This window comes from Adiantum capillus-veneris, chromosome 11 (genome assembly GCF_014529385.1).
Source record: "Adiantum capillus-veneris isolate H3 chromosome 11, ASM1452938v2, whole genome shotgun sequence".
In the NCBI taxonomy this organism is placed as follows: Eukaryota; Viridiplantae; Streptophyta; class Polypodiopsida; order Polypodiales; family Pteridaceae; genus Adiantum; species Adiantum capillus-veneris.
The window spans coordinates 153,110,040-153,125,404 of record NC_140941.1 but is presented as its reverse complement, the minus strand read 5'-3'; the positions used below and the strand labels follow the sequence as shown (position 1 = coordinate 153,125,404).

Genomic DNA, 15,365 nt, shown 5'->3' with positions numbered 1-15,365 from the left:
TTCGAAGAGCTGCGCAGTCACAGGTTACTTGTCAATCCTAAGAAGAGTGAATTCTTCTTAGAAGAGATCCACTTTCTTGGCCCAACGGTGTCAAAGGATGGTGTCCGCATGGCTCCCGCAAAGGTTGAAGCTATTAAGACATGGCCAGACTTATAGACTGTGCACCATGTCCCAAGCTTCTTGGGATTGTGCTCATACTACAGAAGGTTTATCATGAATTTTGCTAAGATAGCTTCACCTCTTTTTGCTTTGCAAAAGAAAGAGGTCACTTTCAGATGGATCCAAAGAGAGATTTCAGCTTTCAATCTCTTAAAGAAAAAGTTGACTTCAGATCCCGTGATTGTTCTACCAGACCTCAGGAAGTCATTTGTGGTCCAGTGTGACGCGTGGCATCGGAGCAATGCTAATGCAAGATGATCGGGTAGTAGCTTATGAGAGCAGAATCCTGCAAGGGCCAATAAAGACTATGCAAATCTATGAGAAAGAGCTATCCGTCATTCATGCGCTCTCTAGCCGGAAGCACTACCTGTTAGGTGCTGATTTTGTTGTCCTGACAGATCATCAGACCTTGCGATACTTCTTGACACAGTCAAAGTTATCCGAAAAGCATATGCGATGGGAAAACATTTTTTTTATGTTCCACTTCCAGATAATGCATGTGGAAGGCAAGAAGAATGTTGTGGCTGATGCGCTATCAAGGAAGCCACAAATTTCAGCTGTGTCATTTCCTTATCATCATGAACTTGATGACATGAAGGAACAATATGCTATTGATGAAGATTTTGCAAGGATCTTTGAACAATTGCAAGATGGGCAACGTCATGAGCACTACCTCCTCAAAGAGAGTTTTATGATGATGCATGGCAGACTTTGTGTCACTAGGCCATTGCGACATAAGGTCATGGTAGAAAGTCATGTCCCACCGTATGCAGGGCATCGTGGTATTGACGTGACTAACAAAGCGATAGAGACATTCTTTTATTCGCCTACTTTGAGGAGAGATGTGGATGCCTTTGTGCGAGCATGCGTGATTTGCCAAAAGGTCAAGTTTGACAAGCAAAAGGCACCAAGGTTATTACAGCCACTACCGATTCCGAATAAGCCATGGGAAAGTATTGCTATGGATTTTATCTTTGATCTTCCAAGAACGCCGACAGGGAATGATGGTATATGGACCATTATTTGCAGGTTCAACAAGCACGCTCATTTTATTCCTGTCAGGAAGAAGATAATATCTGACCAGATGGCACGGTTGTTCATGTACAATGTGTTTAAGTACCATGGTATGCCACAATCGATTGTCAGTGATCGTGTCCTCGCATGACAAGTTTGTTTTGGAGAGGATTGTTTGAGAACATGGGCACTATGCTCAAGTTCTCGTCTTCATTTCGTCCACAAACTGATGGACAGTCAGAAGAGGCTAATTCTACTGTCTTAGATCTGCTGAAGTGTAATGTGTCAGATAATAAGGTCAAGTGGGAACAATATTTTCCTATGCTTGAGTATGCATACAACAATACGGTGCATTCGTCCACAGGCAAGGCACCTTTTGAGATTGTTGAAGGCCGCAAGAAAGTTCCTCCCATTTTGCATACAAAGGACAAGATCTTTGAGGCAAATCGATATGTTGAGAACATGGATGAAATGTAAAAGAAAACCAAAGTTGCCTTGGAGAAGACTCAAGCAAAGGAGAAAAGGACTGTTGATCATCACCATCATGAATTGTTATTTTCATCTGGTAATTGGGTACTCTTACGGTTTGAAAAGGCAAGGTTAAAGAAAATGAGGGGCAAGGAACGCCTGTTTCCTAAACTCAGCATGCGTTACTATGGGCCTTTTCAAGTGCTTGATAAGATCAGTGATGTTGCTTATAGGCTGAAATTGCCTGGCACTTGGAAGATTTATAATGCGTTTCACGTGAGTCTTCTAAGACCCTTTGTGGGTGATGTGCAAGAAGATATGCCATAGGAAGATCAGCCAGAAGTCGATGAACTTGATGAGATCTTGGTACCTGAGCAAATTTTGGCAAGAAAAGTTAAGGGACAAGTTACAAGACGTTATTTGGTGAAGTTCAAGAACTATCCACCTATGGATGCAAAGTGGATGAAGAGGATGAACTGTCAGAGTCACCAAATGTATTGCAGCTTTACCTCGAGGCCTTTGGGTTACAGCATACGTATGCCCCAGCCCAACGTGTTCAAAGGAGGTGTAACGATGGAGCTAGCACATCAACTGTACATACAGATTCAGTGCAATATAAGTGTGCATCGTTCTTCAAGTGTTAAGGTATTATTGAAGGAGTACGAGCGGAAGTGCGACGCGAGAGAGAGTGCGAGAAGAAGAGCACGACGATATGGTGAACTCGCTCTACTGTAATGTGTAGAGCATAGTGAGTTCTTATTAGGTTTTTACAAAAGAATATGTGTACATACCTGGCGGCCCGCCCACTTCCCTGGGCGACCACATTGGGCTTTATACCCCAACAACCTCCCACTTAAAGTCCAATGTGGTACTTTAAGTGTAAGAGAAGCTACTATACAAGCTAATATACAAGAGATGTAGAGAAGTGATGTACTACCCTACACCTAACTGCTTGCGAAAATGCGCAAAGCTCTCTGAGGGAAGTCCTTTTGTAAGTAGATCAGCACGATTTTCTCTGGTGTGAACTTTGACAAGCTGAAGTTGCTTATCCTCGAGCATTTCCCTGATGAAATGATACTTCACATCCACATACTTTGTCTTTGAGTGATAAACTGGATTGCGAGCCAATTGTATAGCACTTTGACTATCACAATATAACACAGGCATCACTTCTTTGATTCCCAAATCTGTTACTAGTCGATTAAGCCAAATTGATTCTTTGCATGCCTCTGATGCTGCAACATATTCAGCCTCTGTAGTAGACTGAGTAACACAATCTTGTAATCTAGAACGCCATGATACTGCTCCACCAGCCAATGTAAAGACATACCTTGACGTAGACCTTCGGTTGTCTAAGTCACCTGCATAATCTGAGTCTATAAAACCCTTTACACTTAGCTCCTGACTTCCATAGCATATACGCATACTCTTTGTAGCTTTCAGGTATCTCAATATTCCTTTCACTGCCTCCCAATGTTTCTTGCCTGGGTTTGACATGTATCGACTTACTACTCCCACTGCAAATGCAATGTCTCGGCGAGTAGCAATCATTGCATACATCAAACTACCCACTGCAGATGCATATGGAATCTTATCCATTTCAATCTGTTCTTCCTCAAACACAGGACAATCTTGTTTGCTAAGTTTCACATATGGTGGCAATGGAACACTCAGTGCCTTTCCCTTCTCCATATTGAAACATTGCAAAACCTTGTCAATATACTCTGTTTGAAATAACCAAATCAACTTCTTTGATCTGTCTCTCTCAATGCGCATACCAAGTATATGACTTGCCTCACCCATGTCTTTCATCTCAAACGATTTTGCCATCTTTGACTTCAAAGCTGAAATTTCTTCCAAGTGCTTGCCAGCAATCAACATGTCATCCACATACAAAATAAGGATCAGCCAACTACCATCCTTAGCCTTCTTTGTATATAGACAGTGATCGAACTCACTACGTTTGTAGCCTTGAGAAAGCATAAACTTGTGGAATTTATGGTACCATGCCCTCGGTGATTGTTTTAAGCCATAAAGACTCTTTAACAACTGGCATACCCAATCTCCTTGCCTTTTTCAACAAACCCTTCTGGCTGTTGTATGTAAATTTCCACGTCTAAATCACCATGCAAGAACGCTGTCTTGACATCCATTTGGTGCAACACCAAATCTAATATGGCAACCAATGCAAGAAAGCATCTCAATGTAGTCATCTTGACCACCGGAGAGAAGACTTCATCAAAGTCAATGCCTTGTTCTTGCTTAAAGCCCTTGGCAACAAGCCTTGCTTTGTACTTTGGCTGACTATCATGAGCGGTGATCTTATGCCTGTAAACCCATTTACAAGGTAGAGCCTTTTTGCCCTGTGGTAATTTAACTAGCTTCCATGTCTTGTTTTTATGCAGAGCTGTCATCTCTGACTGCATGGCCAATTGCCAATTCATCCATTTCGCTCCATTCATCTTCGTCCATATCTTCTGGTTTTATCCCCTTGAGCTTTATAGGTTTTATCTGCTTCTTTTGTACCAACACGTGCCAAATCTGCTTCTTCCACAATGGGAAATTGGTTCCATCCAGGTTCTTGATATTGTAAAGAGCAGTGTCCTGTGATCCAGCCATAGCTACGCTTCACAGTGGTTTACTTTCCTGGGAAAAATTCGGCAGAGTTTCCCCTGTAAACTGACCTCTGAACCAATATCAACCTGTCAAATGAACCAAGAAAGCTTCAGATTCTGCAGAAATTTCGGCAGTCTCCTTTGTAAAATGGCTCTGGTGTACTCAAAAAACAGACCAAAAAACAGCTCAAAAAACACTGTCTCTCTGACACTGTAAGCTGCGGGTAAACCTATCCTGCACCTGTGCTGTCTCTCACTGTCCTGTCACTGTCCTGTAAGCATAGACTGTGACAATGCCTCAACGGCAGTAAAGCAAAGATGCAATCCCAACTGTCTAACTCACAGTCAATACATCCTAGCTGCCTATCTAAGGGTGCTCGAGGGATCGCTCCAAGACTTGTATCACCGAAAGGATCTCAACATTCGAGAATCCCCCAGCTCAATAAAACCTCACTCGACCCTCAACAAAGGCTGCAGTAAATCTGACAGTACATAGACTTCCCACAAAGTCATACATCCACAAATTTCCCACTATATGCTGTAACCGCTGCGGCGGTTGTTTGCTACGTGACTCACAGCCAGCAAACCCTCAACAAACATACATCATCTCTGACAATACATCCCATGTGGAAGTACCTGCAATGTCAGGATGAAATCTGGAATATCAAGCAGCAAACATAATCTACCTGATGAACTAGTGGATGTCGCCTACAGTCTGTGTGTAGATGCGCCCGTGTCGTATGTGACACGCCTCCAAGAACTGTGAGCCGTCCTTCGATGTGTAGACAGCCACAAATCAACACTCTGGGAGTGTCGATATCCTCAGCACCTGCAATCGTAGGCCGAAAACCCCAGATTTGCAGAGTCGGATCTACACCCGCCGAGACCACGTAGTCGAAAACGGCCTACGCAGACCTTTGTCGAAGCCGAACGGTGACCGAGATGACCTCAGAATGAAATTCTGAGCACACCGAGCCCTACGGATATTCCTACAAGATTTGGGGCCGTGTCTTTGCCTGTCGAATTTCACTCCAATCTGAGCTGGTGACTCTAGCCTCCTGCAATGCTGCCCCGAGCCTCGATCTGAGCTCTGATACCAGTTGAAGGAGTACGAGCGGAAGTGCGACGCGAGAGAGAGTGCGAGAAGAAGAGCACGACGATATGGTAAACTCGCTCTATTGTAATGTGTAGAGCATAGTGAGTTCTTATTAGGTTTTTACAAAAGAATATGTGTACATACCTGGCGGCCCGCCCACTTACCTAGGCGACCACATTGGGCTTTATACCCCAACAATTATGCTCACTTCTATCCTAGATGGAAATGAGAAAAGTATGAAGGTCCCATTAAGTCATTTGTATCTATGTGTTATGACCTTTCTTGCGGGTACATGAAATGATAAAACGTGCTAGCAACACAAGATCATCAATGGCATGTATATATGGTATGCAATCTAGGACGTTTGCGATTTCAAGAGGGGGTATGCCACGAGGACGTGGCAACTGTTAACCTTAGTTGTTGGTTTCTTTCCCTTGATTTTTTGTTTAGTTTTTAGGACCCTCTTTTTAAAGTTGCAAATGGTCGGACACTATATGGCCAGTGTGAAATGGCCAATAGCCGAGAGTTTCAACCGCAGACACGAAGCCGACAGCACTAGAATCCGAGCAATAAAAGTATGTCTAGGCTATACTCAAAGTTTGAAGAGAAGATCACCCGATAACTAGGCTACATTGCTTTTTTGGATGTGGTCCCAGTGGTGATAGATGGTCAGATGACCAGTGGAAGTGCCATGGAAGCATCTCCTAAAATTTAGGGAACTATTTTTTGCCATGAAATCTGTTCACGTCATTAGCTCCGGAATGACAAGAGGAATATTTTATTACTCTGTCGCTAAGTCAATTGAGCAATCGGTTGAGATATTTTTAGGCGGGAAAGTGCAAGACGGAAAAACCATGCATGAGTGCCATTTGGCACATTTTTGGGCACTTTCAACTTGAGTGAGAGAGAGAGAGGCGTTGAAATTAGACGTGGGGCTGCATTTTCAGCAATATGGTGGATTGTTGCAGGTACCAAAGCTATTGTGTGCTTACATACCCTCTATATACAGTGAAGTGCAAAAACTGAAGCCTTGCACAGCATTCACTGCTCTCTCTCCCCTCCGTGCAGTTATGTGATGCCCCACAAGAGGGCTTTTCATTTGACCTATGTACAGTTGTGTGGGTTCATGCGCGATTGCCGAGGCAAGAGCTTCTTGCACAGGTACTGGATTAGCTAGTTGCTAAACCCCCACAGGTACAGGTGAATTCGGAGAAAGAGCAAGTAGCCCTACAAGTGCGGGAATGCGACCGGCTCGCGAAATGGAGCCCAAAACAGGAAAATACAGCCTGTTGTGTATTTTGCAGGTTTAGGGTTTCGGTCTTAAACGGTCCCTAATACCCCTAGGAGGTCCAAGGACGCGAGGGTTGTATGGCCAATGTGAACAATAGTTTCACCCGTAGACAGGAAGTTGGTCAACACTGGAATTCGTATAGTAAGAGGATATCTAGGCTCAGTTTAAGATCATGTAGGTCCCCCCGTCGCACTTAGCAAGTTGGTGGATACTAGGAAGTGAATTCAATAAAGGCAGAGTGCCAAGAGAAAATCACCCGAGAACTGGGCTACATTGTATGGCCAATGTGAACCGTAGTTTCACCCGCAGACGGGAAGTTGGTCCGCACTGGAATTCGTATAGTAGGAGGATGTCTAGGCTCAATTCAAGATCATGTAGGTCCCCCTGTCGCACTTAGCAAGTTGATGGATACTAGGAAGTGAACTCAATAAAGGCACGGTGCCAAGAGAAAATCACCGAGGACTGGGCTACATTGCACTTTGGACATTGTCCCAATAGTGAAAGATGGTCAGATGACCAATGAGAGTCCAATGGAAGCATCTCCTAAAATTTAGGGAATTGCTATTTTTGGGCCATGAAATATGTTTGCGTCATTACCTTCGGAATGACAAGGGGAATATTTTATAACTTTGTTGCAAAGTCAACTGGGCAACCAGTAGGGAGATTTTTAAGTGGCAACCCAAAAACGGGAAATTGCTTTTAAACATGCCAAGTGGCATTGGTGCACTTTCCTCTTGCAGAAAAAGGTAGCGCTGAGTTTAAGCCGAGGGAGCTCATTTGAGAGATTTTGTCACAGGTTAAGAGCTATTGACTGCAAGATTTCCCTCTCATGTACAATGTGGTGCAAGAAGTCATGTCCTACACACCTCACACTGCTCTCTCTCTTCCCTACATGCAATAATGCGATGCCCCACAAGAGGGCTCTTCATTTGACTCATTTACAGTTGTGTGGTTATATGCGTTTTTGTTGAGGCAAGAGCCTCTCTAAGCAGGAACGGGAGTAGCTAACTGCTGCTCCAAAAGCAGGCACCCGTGAGGGTGATAACCTCACCGTACAGGTGCGTTTTCAGCGTTGGTTATGCGCTGAATTTTAACTGTTTTTCAGCCATATGGACGCCAGAACCATCAGGAACAGTGCCCCCCTATTAGAGGACAGTTCAAGGACTGTTTAGGGCTGGAAACAGGCCAAAAACCAGTAAATACAGCGTGCTGAATTTACTGTTTTTGGGCAGAAATCAGAGGGTTTATGTCAGTGGAAGCAAGTTCCAGAAGGGAAATTAGTTTCGGGCAAGTTTTGGGGCTGTTATGCTGCCGAAATTTTGCCAAAACAGGTGGTATCTAGCTAGATACAAGTAAAGAATTCCCAGGACTCTTCTTATAATTTACCCTCTTAAAAAATAAAGAAATACCGAAAGGGGCGCCAATTTTGGGGCCTACAGGTTGTCGGCGTCTGCTCGGAGCATTCTAGCTTCCGAGCCGTGTGTGTGCTTTAAGTGTTAATTCACGTCGCAAGTTACCTTTGCAAAGTACTCTCTCTCTCTCTGTCTAAAGTAAAGTAAAGAAAGCCAAAGGCTACCGCCCCACGGGACGGTTTCAACAACCGACCCGCGGGTGCTCACTCTCAGACTCTGCGTCTAGATGCTCTGCAGAGTGAGCCCCTTGGGTCACTTATAAAGATTTACAAGGGTTGCTAAAAGCAGAGCCCCAAAAGCATTCTTATCAAAAGCAATTTGGCCCAAAAACTTTATTGGCTAAAATCTACCAAGAAAAAACAGTCAGTGTAAGCTACGATAATCTGTATTGCCCGCCAGCGTAAAAAGCGAAAATTCGTACGCCTTGCCACGTCAGCATCCAGTTAGCGCAAATTGCGAGATTCTGTACAGTTGCCACGTCAGCCAGTCAACACGAATCACAAGATTCCATACAGCAGCCAGTTAGCGTACATTGCGGAGATCCGTACTGTCAACCACGTCATCAATTGAGAGTGTGTGTGTGTGTCCCAGGCACTGCCATGTCATCACTTTGTGACATACCCCCTCTTGAAAGAACTATAATCACCCTCGATTACGCCTACAAAACAGACAGAGGCCATAAACTGTCTTAGTGGACACTGCCTGTTAGTACCGACGCACTAGACACGACACATCTACCACTTGTACAAATCAACAGTCACATCACTCGACATCATAGGACATCACATGAGAAATAACAGAAAAATTCACTCCAAATATCAGACCATGACTGTCAGCAACGTATTTAGTAATCGCATCTAGATCCATTCCGAACCTCACTAATCCACGATTAACTAATCCTTATTGTGATTATGTCTATAGAGATTTATGAGACCGAAATGCTGCATTCATTTCGTCTTTCAGTTCCTGCACTCAAACAAGGCAAATGAGAGAGTACAAATCAAATCATAATCAATTTCGGGAATTCCGTGTCATAAAGTCATTCAGCAGAATAATGGTCAGCCCATTAGTATCCTTGAAACCCAAAGGGGGCATATCAGTGACCTTATTCAAAAATTGGGGTAATCTCCATTCCCCTCTTGTGCAAACCCGCTGCACTAGATTCACCCTTGTTGAATTCAGGGTTCTATCGGAGTAGACTATGCTAAACCGAATGCTTCAGGTAAAGTTTCAAAATCTGAGGAGCATCTGCTAGGTGCTCCTCCTCCATCCACTTCGCATCCAATGCAAGATAGTTCTTGAATTTAACCAAGAATCGCCGAATCACTTTACCTTTCATCTTTCTTTCCTTGTTGCCAAAATCTGTATTGGAACAAGTATCTCCTCACTTTCCTCCACTTCGGGTTTCTCATCGAGCTCCCCATCAACTGGCACATCACCATCAAAAGGCCTCAATAGACTCACATGGAATGCATTGTGAATCTTCCAAGTATCGGGCAGCTTGGGTCGAAACAAGACATCAATCTTCCTTTAATTTCAAGTCTTGACGATGTCGATCTGCTGCCTTCTTATGTCGTTCTTGAGATTTCGCTAAAGCCTCCCGGACCTTGGCAAAAGCAGTGTCCAAGTCCCTCCTGTATTGGTCAGCTTCAAAAATCTTATATTTAGTGCTAAGGAAGGGTGGAACCTTCGGAGCACCTTCAATTATCTCAAATGGCGCCTTCCCCGTTGAAAAGTGAACTGTGTTGTTGTAGGCAAATTCCACCAAAGGCAAACATTTTTCCCATTGAGTCTTCTGTTTAGAGATGAAGACTTCAATGAATCCAGAACAACTGAATTTGCAATCTCACATTTCCCATCTGTCTGCGGGTGGAATGATGATGAGAACAACAACCGTGTACCGATGTTCTCCCAAATAGCCCTCCAAAACAAACTCGTGAATCGGGGATCTCTGTTGGAGACTATTGTCTCAGGCATGCCATGTAATCAAAAAATCTGTGCAATGAACACTCTCGCTAAATGATCCGGCTTGACTGTTTTCTTCATTGAAATGAAGTGAGCTTGCTTGCTAAATCTGTTGATGACAACCCAAATGCCATCATGCTCACTCTCTGTCTTCGGGAGATAAAAAATGAAATCCATCGTAATACTTTCCCAGGGGCGGGTGGGAATGGGTAAAGGCTGTAGTAATCCCTGTGTCTTATGCCTGTCTAACTTGACCTACTAGCATACTAAACAACTGCGAACAAAGTCGTCCACATCCTTCTTCAGTCTCGGCCAAAAGAAGTAACGCTCCACACCTTTCAAGGTGGTGTCGATGCCGCGGTGACCCGTAAAAGGTGGACAATGGCAGTCAATCAAAACCTTTTCCCTCAACGGCTCCTTGTCCTGTATTCGAGTGAATACATCAAAAAAATTCGGATCAATGACGTACTGATCAACCACATCATCGAAGCTTCTATGATGAATCGCGGAAATAGCCAAGACTAGGGGCTTCCGAGATAATGCATCTACCACCAAGTTTTTATGTCCCTGAACATGGACAATCTGGAAGTGAAACTGTGACAAGATGTTAGCCCGCCGCATCTGCTTTTCCGAAAGCTGCTTTTGTGACAAGAAGTAGCATAAACTCTGATGATTAGTAAAGATCGTGAAATCGGCTTCGAGTATGTAATGTCGCCACTGAGTAAGAGCATGGATCACTACCAAAAGCTCTCTCTCATAAATTTGTGCTGTCAATTCTGACCTTGAAAACAATCGGCTTTCATAGGCAATCACATGGCCTTCTTGCATTAAGACCGCTCCCAAACTACGACCATAAGCATCACAAATATATTTTGAATGACTTCTGCAAGTCTTGCAAAGCCAACACTGGTTCAGTAGTCAATTTTTCTTTCAGTGTCTGAAAGGCAGTCACAGTCACCTTTGTCAGTCCCCACGAGAAAGGGACTCCTTTCTTAGTCAATATGTGCAAGGGGGAAGCTACCTTTGCAAACTTTCGGATAAACCGCCAGTAGTAAGAACACAAGCCCAAGAAGTTTCTAGCTTCATGAACATTCTTCAAATCTTGCCAATTGCGGATAGTCTCAATCTTGGCCGGGTCCATCTGTAGTCCAGCTACTGAGACGATGTGTCCTAGAAAGTGTATCTCGGATAAGAAAAATTCAATCTTTTTGGCATTGATAACTAATTTATGATCACGCAATGCCTGAAAGACCTGTAGCAGATGGTGTCGATGTTCTGCTTCATCCTACTATCAACCGAATAACGGAGAGGATTTTCCAAGAGCAGTGATCTTTTGTGGGCACTTTCTTTGATGATATTATAGTTTTTTCCACGCTGGAGCATTGGTAAGTCTAAAAGGCATCACCAAAAATTCATATAAACCGAAACTTGTCCGAAAGGCTGTCTTGTAGACATCTCCCAGAGCGATTCTGATCTGATGATATCCGCTTTTCAAATATTCTACTGAAACAAGAGGATCCCTGAAGTCGGTCAAGAATATCATCAATCCTTGGAATCGGAAATCTGTTTTTGATAGTGATTTTATTGAGAGCTCTATAATCAATGCACATTCTCCAAGATCCGTCTTTCTTTAATATCAACAAAACCCGAGAGCAGTAGGATGAAGTACTCGGCTGAATAAGACCCTTTTCCAGGAGGTCTTTCACTTGGTTCATGATCTCTTCATTCTGGGCTCAGCTAGCACGGTAAAGTGGCCCGGTTCGGTGGTGAGCTTCCAGGAATCAAATCAATAGTATGATCCTCAAGACGAGATGGGGGTCACTCGCCCGGCAGGCCTTCAGAGAAACAATCAACATGTGTGGAGAAAATCTTGGCGTTGTTTGTCAAGTTCAGACATGTTCGTTCTGTGTTCATTATTCAACTCTTTCAAATAGATCAAGTAAACAAAAAGACTAGATTTCATTAATTTGAAAATGGCCGAAGCTGATACAATAGGGACGGATTCACCCTTCAATTTTACGTCAAGTACAATTTTTCTGCCCTTTTCATTTGTCAAAGTTGCTTTCTTGGCCCGATAATCAACCACGGCGTTGTTCTTATGGTACCAAGGGACTTCTAGGAGGACGTCACACCCTTCCAAAGGCATGATGTAAAAGTTCTCGTGCCCTAAATACCCCTGACAATGCAAACGAATTTTGCCGAAGACAGGCGTAATGGCTATATCCCGTCCGGGTGCCGCTAGAAATTCCTCTGTTGGTGGTCCCATCCTGTTGGGCGTAATCTCGAGCTGCGCCGCCAATTCAGGTGAAATGAAGTTGGCCTTGGCTCCTCCATCAGAAAAGATAAGGGCTTCTTGATCTTTCACTTTGCCCTAAGCTCGACAAAGTTCTATACTTCCATCTACCTGGGTCAGTTCCCATGCAATCCAGCCTTCATCTTGCCTTTTCTGCCACGTTCCTATGCTGCTCTATAAATTTTTGGCCAATCCTCGGTTTGTCCTTGCTGTGCCTTTTTGGGGCACTTTGCGGAGATGCCCTTGTTCCCCGCAACCAAAACAATTCCCCTCTTTGAGATAGTTAGCCCTTTCTCGAAGAGTTAGTCGGGATTGTGTATCCTTCTTTTCTTGGTAACTCTTTTTCTTTCTACTTTCATTGTTGGAGGTTTGTCTGGTCTTTTGAGTCAAGATCTCATCAATGGGGTAAGTTGTATCAAGAAACCCTGCTTCGCATGACCCATTAATTCTTGAATAGAATCTAACTTTTGTTCAAGCCCGTAATCTCGGATCTCTGTAGGGAGTCCGCAGCAAAACCGCTCAATCTGTTCCTTAAAGGTGACCTTCTTAAATGAAGAGGTTGGTGGAAAAGAGTCCCAAAACCTCTCGCACTAAGTGTCCAAAGCATCTCCCTTGGTCATCCGAAGATGATTCCAAGCGATTCGTACATCCTGTTTGTACTCCTAGGTCAGCCAAGAAGAAATGAAGAGCCGTTTGAATTTCAACCACTTGATTGGTGCTTCTTTCCTCGGAAGAAGAGTGGACCACCATGTTCGAGCATTTCCTTTTAGAAAAGATGCAGCCCTCCTAATCTTGGAGTACTCTGAGTAATACCCTCCAAAGAAAGCTATGTGAAACTGTTGGATGGAGGCCAAAGCCCTCGAAGCATCTTGGAATCCAGAAAAGGATTCAAATTTTAATCAATTGTCCACCTTCTTTAAATTCTTTTGTCTTCTTGCTCTCGTCTTCGAGGAAGTCGTATTGGTTGCCTCCGTAAAAGTGCTTCTTCTTCGCATAAACATGTGGTCATCGGAGTCCGAATTGTCAAAGGATGACTCCTCCATAGAGCTATCAGAAACTGGTCTGAATCTAAGTTTCTTTGCCTTTTTCTTGCTCTTTCCGAAGCTCTGCTTTTTGCTTAGCTTTTCACCCTTTTTGTCCTCCTCGCTCGAGTCGGAAGAGCTAGAAGAACTGTCAAAAGAAGAGAAAGAAGAATTGGGTAGTCCTTCAAAACGCACACGCTTCTTCTGCTTTCTTGCAGATGTAAAAGAAGATTGACAACCCAAGTAATCAAGGTAGTCAGTCCCGTTCTTGCGCTTCTTCAATTGCTTTTTCAATTGATTCTCCGTATCCAAAAGCTGATCGATCTGGTCTGAACCACCTCTTGAAGTTCTTGTTCTGTAAACATCCTCAGAGAAGGAGGTTTCTTGATTGCCGCTTTGATTGGTGATTCGATGGCTTTCTGCCAGTGTGTATGCACTTCAGCCAAGGACTATTGAGACAAAAAATTTGCAAATTTGGGATCTTCAACAAACTGAAGCATCTGCTTTGTGCACTCGTCAACCTGTTGTCGACGTTGCATTTCTTGGAGTTCATACTGTGTAGGCCAAGGTGGCCCGTACTCATCTTCTATTAATTCAGTTAAATCTTCTGCGTTGTCTCCTCCCGTCTCCGCGATTGCAGAAGAGGTAGAATGATTCTTTTCAGAATCCATAAGTGTCGTGAGAAAAGGGAACGGATTTCCGGTAGAAGAGAAATCGGTCGTGCTCTGATACTACTCTAACAAACTTGGACACCCCAAGTCAAGATTCTACCACGACACACCAGAGCTTCACTTCAAAACACTTCACAAATCAAAAGAGAGTCGACACAGCACGGCGTAGTTCCGTGCCAAGTTATACTGGGTCCCCTTTCGGTATTTCTTTTATATTAATCTTTGAGCAAAGTACAACCGACCCGCAGATGCTCGCTCTTAGACTCTGCGTCCAGATGCTTTGCAGAGTGAGCCCCTTGGATCACTTATAAAGATTTACAAGGCTTGCTAAAAGAAGAGCCCCAAAAGCATTCTTATCAAAAGCAATTTGGCCCAGAAATTTTAAAGGCTAGATGCCCAAAAGCATGATCTAAAAGCACTCATACCCAAAAAATCATCTACTCTCAAAAGCCCATGCTAAAAGCTGCCAGCACAAAATGCGGAAATACGTACATCCTGCCATGTCATCATGTCAACGCAAAACACGAAAATCAGCCTAGACATTAAGCTTTTTGATGAAGAAAATTTGCGATGTTCTCCTCCCCATCCACTTCGCAAAAAGTGCCGTTGATTAGATTATTTGGTGAACCTAGCTTAGCTTTGTGTTCTTTTCTTGTGTCATGTGACTTGTTGGTAGCCCCATTGCCTTCCCATGTCCACTGGCACCTCAATCTGAATTGTTGGAATTCTCTGATGAACCATCAGTAGATTTCCTTGCAATCAATCTGCTCCAGTAGGCTGCATTGATCCTGGCTGTGAGTAGAAGATGAGGGTTGAGGCTGCACATGCTCATACGCAATTATTGGTCAAATTAGAAGTCCGTGAATCGATTTAGGAGGAGCGTCAATGTCGATGTGTGTTCAGTCCGTAAATGTCGACGTGCCAGAGAGAGAGAGAGAGAGAGTACCTGAGAGCTGGCCATCTCCCGCGAACAAACCAAACCATCAATTTCTCCAAAATTCCCAATTAAACGGCAAATTCAATTCTTTTGCAGCTCTTCATAGGAAGATTGGTTCTCCCTTAATAGAAGATTATGATAGAACTATCTATTTGTGAGTGCATTCGTGGATATTTTTGTCCAAGAGAACTTAAAAATAACTTCCCCTTGTCATGAATATTATAATATGCAAAAATCAATGCAAATCCATCCCAATATGATGCAAGGGTATATTGGGAATTTTCACAAATTAGAGGGGTATTTTCATAATTTTTCCTTTTTTTTACTGCTTAGCCTTTTAAAAATCGACGACTGTCATCAACTGAGAGTCTCTACCCATTGATCCCATCCCCTCTGCCGGTGCAACTTGGTCGCAAGGGGGG

At 43.6% G+C, this 15,365-nt stretch overlaps 1 protein-coding gene across 3 annotated transcripts in view; it reads right to left on the bottom strand.

Annotated features, from left to right (window-relative positions):
• The window catches only part of ARPC4 (binding protein), a 51,437-nt gene extending 36,334 nt beyond the window's left edge, over nucleotides 1-15,103 (bottom strand). For 2 of the 3 annotated variants that reach the window (XM_086524113.1, XM_086524115.1), the window contains exon 1: nucleotides 14,953-15,103. In XM_086524113.1, coding sequence (XP_086380239.1) covers nucleotides 14,953-14,967 — 15 coding nt within the window. In that variant the 5' untranslated portion in view covers nucleotides 14,968-15,103. The remainder of the gene's footprint in view (nucleotides 1-14,952) is intronic. The other variant, XM_086524114.1, reaches the window with a different exon arrangement.
• Between the last annotated feature and the right edge of the window lie 262 nt (nucleotides 15,104-15,365).